The sequence below is a fragment of the Gouania willdenowi genome, chromosome 14, assembly GCF_900634775.1.
Source record: "Gouania willdenowi chromosome 14, fGouWil2.1, whole genome shotgun sequence".
Lineage (NCBI taxonomy): Eukaryota > Metazoa > Chordata > Actinopteri > Blenniiformes > Gobiesocidae > Gouania > Gouania willdenowi.
The window spans coordinates 12,058,473-12,071,159 of NC_041057.1; the positions used below are offsets into that span (position 1 = coordinate 12,058,473).

The 12,687-nt window shown below is 36.1% G+C and overlaps 1 protein-coding gene across 1 annotated transcript in view; it reads left to right on the forward strand.

The window, feature by feature from the left end:
• The window catches only part of LOC114476030 (rap guanine nucleotide exchange factor 6-like), a 63,595-nt gene extending 62,999 nt beyond the window's left edge, over positions 1–596 (forward strand). Inside the window, exon 7 of the mRNA XM_028467271.1 lies at positions 570–596. Within this exon, the coding sequence (XP_028323072.1) occupies positions 570–596 (27 nt within the window). The remainder of the gene's footprint in view (positions 1–569) is intronic.
• The last annotated feature ends 12,091 nt before the right edge of the window (positions 597–12,687 follow it).

Below are 12,687 nucleotides of genomic sequence, written 5' to 3' on the forward strand. Positions count from 1 at the left end.
GAAAATCAATAAAAGCTTCACAAACACTAGTTTTTATCATTGCAATTTGAAATTTGGCCTCAACAAAGAAGTTAAACCCTTAAAATGAATAACATGACTGTTACTATTAAATACCGTCAACACCATCAAGGCCAATCCTTTTGAAAGCATTCCTACTGCTATTGAACGACATTGTTTTCATACTGGAGAATTATTAAGATACAGTACACATTGAACAGGTTTACATTTCCCTCCTTCCTGATAGGATCACATCAGCCAGCAGCGTGTCCGTTACAGTTTAAACTAATCACTAGAAAGCACACTCTGACACGAAGGCGCAAACGTGCAAAAAAAAAAGGCGCTCAGACGTGAAGCTTGGACTCGTGGCTCAATGACAGTAGAGAATGTCTCCACTTGCTTTTTAGTAAAAAAAAAACAAAAAAAACCCCATTGTTTTATTGGTCAAATCAAAGCTGCTCTGAAGCAACAGCTTAAAATAACAATGATGGTCCATTTTAAGCAACTTAAGAAACACTGACTACATTTTGTGGTTTCTCTTTCATTTCTGGCCCTGGTTTGCCTCTACACAGAGTTATGTCAACAAGCAGGTAAGATGAACATATTCCACATCTGAATATCATTTTGTAACCTGATCCCTCCCACATCTATCTCACTTCTGGCGTTGATTTGTCAGTAGCGTGTTTCAGTCCCTCCTGACAAACACACCTGTTGTTTTGAAACGGCAATGTTGGTGGCAAAGCAGGTCAATTGGAAGCTGCCGCCACACACACACCTACACACACACACACACACACACCTACACTCACACACACACACACACACACACACTAATATGCTTGCACTGCTGTTTGGTGACACTGTGGGTGGCAGTTAGGAAGAAGGCTAAGAGAGGAACTAACAGATGCATGTTGGGAAGAGCAACAACTGCCTGCATAACAAATAGAGGGGTGGTGGTAGTAAGGTTTGTCAAACTTGACAGGGCAGAGATGGCTTTAGAATGAGCTGATGACATGATGTTAAGCCTCTTTTAGAATGGAAAAACGGTGTTGTTGTCTAGAAATGGGAACTTGTGATTGAATCAAATCTTCTTTTTTTTTCTCCCCCCTTTTTAAGACCAAAGCTGTTTATATTTTACATTTCTTTCCACCATCAAAAAACATGTTTTTGTATTGGGATTGTTATGAACAATATATATTACATAGCAGATAGCACAGACATTGTACTTTCCAAACAGTTCATGATAGCATATAAACAAATTGCCTTTGGAATAATACACCTGGTATAGTCCATAGAGTCGTATTAGTAAAAGTTAATGTTACTATGTTGATAGCATCCCATCATTCCATGCCTTAATTAATTTCCTTTTATTACGCATCAGTATCTAAGTATTATTAGCATTTAATTTCTTATACATACAGTGCTTCATGCACAGCGTGGTTACTTTGGTTATTTTTTTTCTGTAGCATTTTAATGTGAATAACATGGCTCATTTTAATTTGTGTGCACAGCCAACCTATATTACATTGAGGTGTTTTGTGTGATTTTTAGGTTCAGACTGTGTCTGCTGCTACTTTATTTTCTTTAGAAGACATTGGCTGTGTTGGAAATGCCATACTCTGTACTATATACTACAAACTCAATTACTGTATACTACGTGATTAGAATGATGACCATTCCCACTGAACTATACTTCTAAGTTTCCCAAGATGCATTTCAAACCTACAATGACAAAAATCAGAAGAATCAGAATCAGAAATGACTTGTGTTATTGCTGCTCAGAAAAATATTACAAATAAAAACTATAAACACTAAACAAAGAAAAAGAAAGAGAAACGTACATAATTAAGTAAAATATTGTTAATTAAATAAGGATTAAATACAAGTGCACACATTACAATAGTAAAAGATATAATAAAATGAAATAAGATAATTAATAAGATAAGCAAACTGAGGTTAAATATCTCGGTTGATTTGCCACCTTTGAAAGTTCTAAAATCAACATGAATTCATGTTGGGTGTGGGATACATATGTATGTGTATAGACGTATATATGCATATGTGTGTATCCATAAAATGAAGAGTCCGTCCTTAAGACTGCTCTACTGTAAAGTGTCTTGAGATACCATTGGTTATGATTTGGCGCTATACAAATAAAAGATTGATTGATTGAGATTGATATCAAGGGAGAAAGTAATCAAGTAGAAGATCAACATGTGCTCATTTGATCCATAAAACTCACGTATACACATTTCATTCCGACATTTCAGAGATTTCCGGTTACCTTCATAACAAGAGCTCTATTTACAAAAGTGTTAAAAACTAATGGAAGACAAGAAGAGAAGCTTTTATTTTGAAATGGGGACGTTTGCTTTTTTAGCTTGAAGCCGGTCCCAGGACCGTTTTACATTCCCTGAATGTTGGCTCGGGGCGGTTAAGTATGACTCGTGCCCAACGTGCATACTTAAAAAAATGTCCCGATATAGTATACATCCATACTCAATCTTTTCATACTATGAGTAGTAGTATGAGTAGTAGTGTTTTTGAACACAGCCATTGTCTAGCATTGAATACTGCATGATATTTCTTTACATTGCTCAAATTCCTTTTATGAATGCGTGATGATAGTAAGGCTGTATTACATGTACTGCTCAAACACACACACACACGGGAACAGGGGCAGTAGATCAGGTGATGTTGTTTAGTGCCGTTATTGAGCCATAATAACATCAGTAATCCATTTTAGCTGTTCTTCACTGGTGTCTGGTGTCTTTGTCTCTCCTAATGGCTTATAGTGGAGTCAATGAAGTTTCCGAATCTATGAATTGAAAGGGTTAAGGCCTGAGAAATGTGAAGGAAAAAAAAAATGTTTAAAGGAGAATCCAACACATTGTGTTGACACTCTTGTGTTAGTCTGCTTGCAATATTTATGATATTTCGAGGCAGAAAGTGATGAAATTCATGGTTGATTTTCCTACTTTTTAATTTTTCTTATGTGCAATGGCAGAAATTATTTTGTTATTGATAAGTGGGATCAGGAAACGTTAATCCTCATGCAGGACACTCAAAAACCAAACAAACAGGGTTCCTTCACATTCTCTTCCTACTATAACCCACAGATATGATGCATAAATGACATACAGGCACAGACATGGATCCATATACACACAGGCAGTGGTTTCATTTAGACTTTGAATATTTGGCCCACTTACTGGGCTTCTTGTTGGAGGAAGATGGATAGACGCCCCATAACCTCATTTGCCTTTCAGGGGAAACCTGCTGTTAGGGCTTTTACAGCCAGGCTACTCCACAGAACCCTGGGATCATTAATTTAACATGATGCAGTTTCAACCATCTGCCTGGGAAAATCCAGCATGCACAGTCCAGATTTGAACCACGAGAGTGTCGATATAGACTTTCTCAGGAGTCCAATGGACTTGTATTGTAATTCATCAATAGTTCGCAAGTAGACGCATCCTTTTTCATTTGTTATCACGTTTGTCAAGCATTAACCAACCTGCATTTTGCAGTTTTGCAGACTTTAAAGAAGCAAGCGAGAAAATCCATGTCTGCTGCAATCTATGTGGTTAGCTAGTTTCCTGTTTGTTTTTCTTTGAAGCCTTTACCAAACACTTGTTTCATCACCCAAGAATTCTACTCCTAAATATTGGGGAACTATGATTTAAAAAAAAAAAAAAAAAAAAAATCGCCTACTGCGTGTGGCAGGATTTTTCTATAATCTACAACTGATGAATCAATAACAACTTGTCAGCATTCAAAATGTATCATATTGGGCACATTTTACATGTGGTACTGCAGGAAAAGGTTACATCCCAACATGGTGCAACACCAACCATTTTTGTGGTTAAAATTTCAAATTAATCGTGTTTTTGGAAAAAACATAGGAACTGTAGGAATTTATTTGTGTTCAGATGAGTCAAAGAGTGAAAAGAAAGGAGACCCTACAGGTTATTTTGTTTTTGAAATAACCTGTGGGGTTATTTCAAAAACGAAATATTTGATGGCTATCATTTATTTTGGTAATAGAGTATTTTATCGATTTTCCAATTAATGGAGTAATTGTATAAAATATGTTAAGTAAAGCATAATTTCAATTAATTAATTGATTAATTAATTTTGTATTTTGGAACTAATTTTGTCGTTTTTTGTATATACATTTTATATATTATGTTTGTTTTTTTTACCATTTTGTGTGCGTTTGTAGTCATCTTGTGCATTTTGCAAGTCATTTTGTGCAATTTTGTGTTTTTGGAGTCAGTTTGTATATTTCTGTTCTCATTTTTTGTGTGTTTGCAAATAATTTTGTGCATTTTTGTTGTAAAATAAAAACACGTTTGTAAAAAAAAACCATATATATATATATATATAAGTTTCATACCATAAGATGATAAATGCAAGCAAAAAATAAAATAACTACTTAAAATAATATTTTTGAAAATGTAATTTCCAAAAGGTCATAATAAACTCAAAGAATTTGAAATTCAGCAATAAATTTGCATAATCAAGGTAGAAATCAGCACCTCGAGGAAGCTTACAAAACAAATAATAATAATGATAACTCAGAAAGGTGGCAGGACGCTCTAAGGAAGGAGTGGGTAATCAGAAAAGAGGATGGTATTAAGGTGGAGTGTTAGAAGGGCACATGAATGACGTAGATAAGTAAAGATATTCCAGGCTATTATAAGCAGAGCTGGCAAGAAGAGATGGAACAAAACTGAGGGTTTAGATTTCCTGGAGAATTAAACTGAAATGAAGATGGAGGGGTTGTAAAAGGATAAAGGGAAGAGGAAACGAAGGTAATAGGGGTTCATCCTTAATGAAAAAAAAATGTGTGAGACTGTGGGTGGAGCGGTGTTAGGCAGGGAACAAGGAGGTGAAGGTTGTAAGGAGGTCAGAGGGGGATTTAAAAGAAATGGGTGTTAAAGGTGAGGGTAGCTGTTAAGGCGAAATAACAAGGAAGGGAAGTGCAGGAATATGTGAGGAACAAATGAGTCCAACTGGGGTTAGTTCTCCTTAAAGGCAACACGCTGCAATATCAATACCAATATGACATTTGTTTGAGATTGAAAGTCTTCTAAATTCTTAGATGTGACAGGTTTAAGTTTGATATACAGTGGATTATTAAATATTAAAATGTGGTAAGAAAAATAGATTAGATTAAATACAATGCACATGGTCAAGGGAAAGGCAAAAAAAAAAAACTATATTCAGAGTAGCATTGAATTTTTACTTACTTTGGCTTTTATTGCCTCACCTATACAGTATATGTGAGCATGCCATGCAAAATCAATTCAAGAAATATATTTTTTTAAGACAAGGGCAAAATGATTAAACAATTAAATAAAAACCAAAGCCATGTAAATACGTCATGTTATGACCTGTTGAGTATAAGCCAGAATAGGCACGGAAAGCATACATAGAAATTCAAAAGACGACTTTTAAAAGATAATTTAAAAAGGCGTAAATGTCCTTAGAAAACCTTTTCAACCAAATGACGTGGAATAAAAAGAATCATTTTGATTATCTGCTTCTCAGATTTCATGTCACTTCTCTTCTCACGAATACATTGCAGAGGTTAACAATCCTTCCTTTCACTTTTAGGCTCCGTAACATTAGATAAGATCAGGACAATCACGGACTTGAATGAATATCTTTGAATTGAAACTGTTCTGTGCATATTTTTGCGCGAAGTGAATGAGCAAACTGCAGCTGTTTGTGTTCATGTTTGCAGTTTAATTTTCCAGAACCTGATGACTCTAGTCAGGATAGAAATGTTAGAAGTGTAGCTAACCATTGTAGAAACCACTGGTTTGTTCTCATGGTGTTTTCTGTGGTGTGTTTTACTCATTCCAACTCACTTAACATTTGAAAATGTCCACCACAATGTGCAACAAACAGACAATACTGTAAATCTGAATCTGTCAACACACTGTAAAAAAGTAAAATCAACTTTTTATTCTTTACAGTGCCCATACTAATGTAGAACCTTAACTGTTGGCAAAAAGTAGAGCCAACATACAATTATTAATGATTTTTTTTTTACTTTTTAAAATTGTATCTTTGGTTTCAAAACATTGGTATTACTCTTCTTCTTCTTCTTCTCTTGAGCGGATGCTTTGAAATGTTACCTTACAAAGCTCCATCACCCTGCCACGCACTGTTTTAATAGCATTCTGATGTACAGCATGTTCAAACACAATTTTTTTTAATCTATTTATAATAATTCTTTTTTTATTTTTTATTTGTTAAAGGTTTTCCTCATGCATTTATTTGTATAGCAACAAAACCAACATTAGTTTTTGTTGCTGCATTTAGACATAATAGTATGTGCGTGAGGTTGTTAGCACCGTCCGTTTTCTTCATATTGATTATATTTTTCCGATGCACGTCTGAAGGCTGCCTGCTTTCAGACAGTGTGCATGTGCATCTAAGGTACAGTATGCACAGTGTACCAGTGGGACACTGTCTGCTGCTGCTGCTGCTGCTGCTAATTTTAGGGATTACATCAGCTGCTCTAAGATGACAACCTTGTTGAACTCGCACTGGATGTTACTCGCTGTTCCTACTTAGAACACTGTGCTTTTTTTTTTCTTTATTTAAACAGATTTTTCTGCAGATTTTTTTTTCCACCTCCTTTCTGATGTTCTGCAGATAAACAGAAATGTGTTACAGAAACTGGATATTACAATAAGCCGGTCTTTCCAGATCCAACTTCCTGTGGTTTTTATTAGTTTTTTTTTTTTTTTTCATCCATTGATCCAAATGATTGTTTCCATAGGTTTCTATTTTGAGTGAAGAAGCAAAGCACCCCACGGAAATCAAAACAGTGTGTTATTTGTTAAACAGAGGCTGTCATTGAGGATTGCAAAGTGTTTCCACTTCAATTCATGTCTCTTCTGTTTTTCTGCTTGTCTAAATTGTCCTTCCTCTTACTTTGTGTTTTTTCTTTTCTCTCGTGTTTTTTTTGTTTTTGTTTTATTTTTTTCAGGTTGATGGCAGAATAAGTGTATTGTGGACACCTCATCAAAACAAACATCTTTTTCCCTGAAATTTTGTGAAACATTGTCATCATTCCTGCGACATTTTATTTCCTTTTGTCACAACACTTTGTTTATGATGCAGCTGACAGTTAAAACTCAGAGTGCCTGTACTGTAACTGGCTCTTTTATGGCAGGATAATAACTATTTTGCATGTTTAATGTTTGTGGCCCTCATCGCTCTCCTCAGTCGATCCCTGCAGGGAACAGGAGGAAAGGGAAGTGCAGGAATTCCTGTTGTGTCCTTTTTTACAAGGACACACACTGTTTAACACACAATTACTGTGTGCAGACATTACTGGGCAGCTGTAGTTTCAAGTAGGTTTATAATTTAGGACTTAATAGATACTCATCATTCTAATTATCAATCATCAATGCTTTTTATTGCCACATGGTGTGGTCAGTCGTGTTCATCCTTAGGACATGTTGCCAGTTTAAAACACGTAGTCTTAATTTAGAATTTTTTAGAGCCCGATATGCAACAATTATTCCAATTGTAACAAGACCCAAATTTTTATATATAAAAAAATTTAATAACTGGTCACTATTGTAACAAAAATGCTAAGCTTGATATGTAATAATAAAATAAATTCAATAAAACCTAAAATGTTACAATGGTCAATAATATAACAAAATGCTGAGCGCAAAATTTTTTAAAATTTTTTATGTATGTATACTGTACACACACACACACATATATTTATATGAAAAAAGTTACTAAAAATGTCAATGGTCTCCAAAAATCTTTAATAATAACAAGAAAACGTAGTCGTCAACATCCCCCGCCAAAAAAAAAAACAGAACGAGAGCAATAACTCTGGAAAAATTAATTGCGTGATTCTCATTTTCGAACTCCATCAAGGTATTGATAACCTGAAGCCACACATCGAATTTGGTTATTGTATCTTAAACAGTTTCTGAGAAAATCTGTCCCCTTTCACTTGGACGGACGGACGGACGGACGGACGGACGGAGCTCAAACCTTCATCTCCCTTCCAAACTTTGTGGCTGGGGATGAAATTCCACTATACAAAAAGTCAGCTAGCTTCATGCTAATGTCTACGGGAAAACCCATGTATAAGCTCATGCTAACATTTACAGCGATCGGCAGTGATTTGTATAACATAGTGTTTATGCTAAACTTTCACAAACACAGTCTTAGGGGTGTTTTCAAACAGTACACTTTGTTTTTTCAAATCGAAAATACCAGAACTTAGTTAGTAGAGACTAGTAGGCCATGGGCTTTCAAGATGGCGACTTCCGAAAACTACGGCAACAGTGTCAGGTCAAAACACACAAACTCACCCAGAGTAAAGAGAAACGTAACAAGGGCAATAATTCCGGAAAAAATGTTGCACGCTTCTCATTTTCGAACTCCATCAAGGTATTGATAACCTGAAGCCACACACCGAATTTGGTTATCGTATCTTTAACGGTTTCTGTGAAAAGCTGTTCACTTTAACTCGGATGGAAGGACGCACGGACGGACTGAGCTCAAACCTATATTCCCCTGCCACTTTGTGGCGGGGGATAATAATGATGATACTACTCTCTACATTGAAACAATAAGCCCTTTAATCCATAAATAATTGATTCACTCTATGATGTAATGAAATGATCACCGTACACTATTGGGGGGGAAAAAAATTGCCCTGCCCATAATGTAATAACAAAACGTAAAGAAAAAGTTTTTACGTTTTGAGCTCAGCATCTTGTTACATTATTGACCAGTTTTTAGATTTTTGGGTTTTATTCCTTTTTTATTCTTAATAACAATTTGGGTCTTGTTACATTTTTTGTTGTTACATATCAGATTCTAACAGGGCCTACTGGGGCACATACAGCAACTGTGTCATTTTAGCTCTGAGTTACCAATGCATCCTGATACTCCTCCAAGAAATGTAATACACTCTCATCTTTATGTTTTTAATAATATCACAGTTTAAAACTCAAATGAAGCCAAATCGTTGTTTTGTCTGCAGGCAGTTTGATTCTTATGACATATTTACACAGAAAGTGGTTCCCAAACTTTTTCTGTTGAGCCCCCCTTTGAAGAATGACATTTTGTTTTAGGGTCCTCTGATCGTGACACAGTTTTAACAAAATGGGTTGAAAAATCTTGAAAATAACGCAAAATGTGCAATCATATGTTTTCGAACAGTAACAATAAAGGTATTTAAGTGCAAAGAAAACCACACAACGTCTTTCTATTTTTCATGCTTAATGATCAACAAGGCTGTACTCCCCAGTTTGGGAGGTACTGACTTATTGAAATTGACCGTCACCTAAATATTCAAATCTTAAACTATGTGTGACGTGTCCTAGACACAGCCTCTTAAAGCACAGCAACTTATTATCTTTATTGATGCTGCAAAGTTAACTCTCACATCTGCGCTGCAAAAACAGCCCCCATGTGATGTGGGCTTCATTAGATGCTCTGTAAAAGAAATGCTGTGGAGACAAACCCCTCAGTGTGTGTGTGTGTACTGTCCACACAACACTGTTACTGTCACTGAACTACAGGAGCTGCAGTTGGCTGACACTTTTTCATTAGCCTTACAGAACTAATTACCTGGGAAGGCTAGCCCTTTCCAACACACACACACACACACGCAATCACGTTCGTCTGTTCCAGGAAGTGTTTCCTGTGTGACGCGTTTCCTGTTTATGTGTGGTGGTAACCTATTTGTTTTACATCAGACTTTGCAGCACAACTTTTTCTTCCTTTAATGCTTCATCATTTATTTTTGCTTTAAAATGGAGCAAAACAGAACAATAATTATAATAATTATACATATTTTATTTTCTATTCCCTTACAACATATTTTTCAGTCCTAACAGTTTCTTTTTGTGCTTTGAAAACATTGAATCAACAAAAACATTCACTTTTTCACTGTATTCCTTCCTTTTGTCCTCCCTAACTCCCTCTCCCTTGTTTTATCTCCCCTCTCGGGTGTGTAAAACCCTTTCTTTTTATATTTTCTCTCTAATAAAGTTTAGCTTTCCCTTCCTACTGATTTTCACAACAAATCAACATAATTAATATTTTTTGTTGTGCAAGAATGAAATATGTATACAGTAGTTTTCACAAAATAATGCACGATATGTAGTGTTAACCTTAACAACATCTGCAGACAATAGAATAAAAAATAAATCCTACATTTTTAAAAAGGAATGAAAGGATATGTTAATGTATTCAAAATTGACTATTTCTTAAGACAAAATATGTCCTTTGGAAAAAAACAGCTTGTGTTAAATCTCTTTTTCATAGGTGTAATATTGTGTAATATTTACATATTTAAAGGTTAGGAGACTGCTGTGAGTCGTTTATTATTGAACAAAATGAAATGTTTTAAAAGCTGAGTTTTTATATGAATTTATTGATACGTAGTTCCATTTGTTTTCTGCCTAAATAACCAACATATCGATGTGTCCTGTATTGATGGTTTAAATTGTTCGGTGTAACTTTTTTTTAACCCACTGCAGCTCAAACTGCAAAGCTTTATCACCTTGTGTTTTTTGTATATTTTAAATAACCTCCTGCTTCAGTCTGTTTATTAGACCTGCAGCTTTGTACACAAGAAATAAAGACGATAACGTGTCTTGCATTCAGGCGCTCGCCAGGGATACACACACAGACACAGACACACACACACACACACACACGCACAAATGTACCAATGTTGTATACACTCAGTGTCAGACCCGTCCATTAAGCCTGGAGTCTTTAATCCATTCATTGCCGGGTAATTTCATTCATGTGGAACGGGGGGTGTGGGGTTACGGCTGTGTGTTTGTTTACCGTTTGTGTGTTTCATGTTTTTCAACCAGCACCCTCTTTATTAAGTCTGTCTATCCATCCCATCTCTTTGTCTGCTGTTCTGTCCCTGCATCCGCCTCTTTCTCTCTCTCTCTCTCGCTCATGTACATGCGGCTCCTCTGAAGGCAGGCCTCCATGTGCTCAAATCCGATTGGCTGCTGAGTAAAAGGATGATGTCATTCCTAGTTGGGAGTTGCGCTTCGCCTTTTCTGTGCGCTCACACACACACACACACACACACACAGATGTAGGAGTCCTTGTTCACAGCAGCAGACAGAAACTGTAAAAATACAAGCAAGGAGGCACAACTCTAGAGTCAGTGTTGATAGACATATGTATGCACAACAAAACGAGAGCCATAGACATATCACAGTGAGTATTTAGGTCGAGAGGATTACATTAACATAGTTTAGGGCTTGAATAGCACAGTTATTCATATGAGGGAGTTAAGAAAGCAGCAAAGAAAGAGTTAGATGGAGAAAAAGTGGAATCCCCCTGTGATGTTTCTATTAGCAAACCACATGCACATATCAGCAGACATCCTCTATTGTTTCTGACTTTTCTCGCAGTATACGAGCAAGATATTTCAAGACAGATGTGATCAGAAAACATTAGATTATTGAACATGGAACATTTCCATTTACCATACTGTTAAACACTATCAGTTTTCATGTTTTATTATAGAAACGCAGAGGAAACGTGTCTAAAAATGAACCGGTACACTACTTAAATTAACCGGAAGCATTTTAGCGTTTACCACGGCTACTCTGTGTGGAGTCCGGACTCATCCTATAACATAGCAACAACTTCTGTTCAACTTTATTTAGTGTGCATTAGGTTTCCTTCTCCCTAATGGGAAATCAGATTGTGTACCAATCAAAATGTATGATTCTTGGGGTACTTCAGGCTTTGTCTTTAATGTGTTCCTTATCTGAATCCTTCCAAGTTCCATATATGTGCAGAAAACTAAAATTGTGCATGAAATCATTCTAAAAATGCTGTTGTCTTCATCAAAGTCTATGTCTAAGGCTTTCCTCTATCCTGGAACAACCCACTGCACTAACTAAAGCTGTACTGTTAAGGACATTTTACATTGTAATTATGCATCCAAACCCCTGTTATACGTCGCTTTTTGGGGTAGGATTTGCTTTTAAAAGCTGTTACTATGTGACACTATTTTTGAATTAAATCAAAGGGATTTTGCATTTTCTTCTTCTTCTCATTCTTCACTTTGTGTGTCGATTTATTTCATTTACCTAGAAACAATAAATGGATTACAGAGAGATAACGTTTGAAAAGAAGTGGAAAATGTCTCAACTTTCGTGGGTGGTATCTTACATTTCCGGCCTTGAATGGAATTGTCACATCCAGGTCTGCCTAAAATAATCAGCCACAGAACTCTCTCAGTATTCTGTTGTAGTGTGTCAGACAGAGTTAGTGGAGATTTCAGTCTGATGTGTTACATGTTATCCAGATGTTTTGGGTTTATTTATTTTTTTTGCATGTGGAGATCAGCTCAACACATTGTGTTGCATCTTAACATTTGGCAAATCCTGCCAGTCAGTCTTTGTATTTGATAGGAGCTTAGTGATTTATGCATTTATGCACCCCACCCCCCCCCCACACACACACACACACTTTTTTTTTTTTTTTGTAATTTATGCAGCTCCCTGTTAAAGAGGAGGGGGTGTTTTATGAGCTCAGCTTTATGTTACCAGCAGATCAATAAAGATGCTCCATTGCTTTCCTCTATATCTGCCTTTGACTTTCTCTCTTTCCATTTCCACATCTGCTCAGCAGCCAATCCATCTA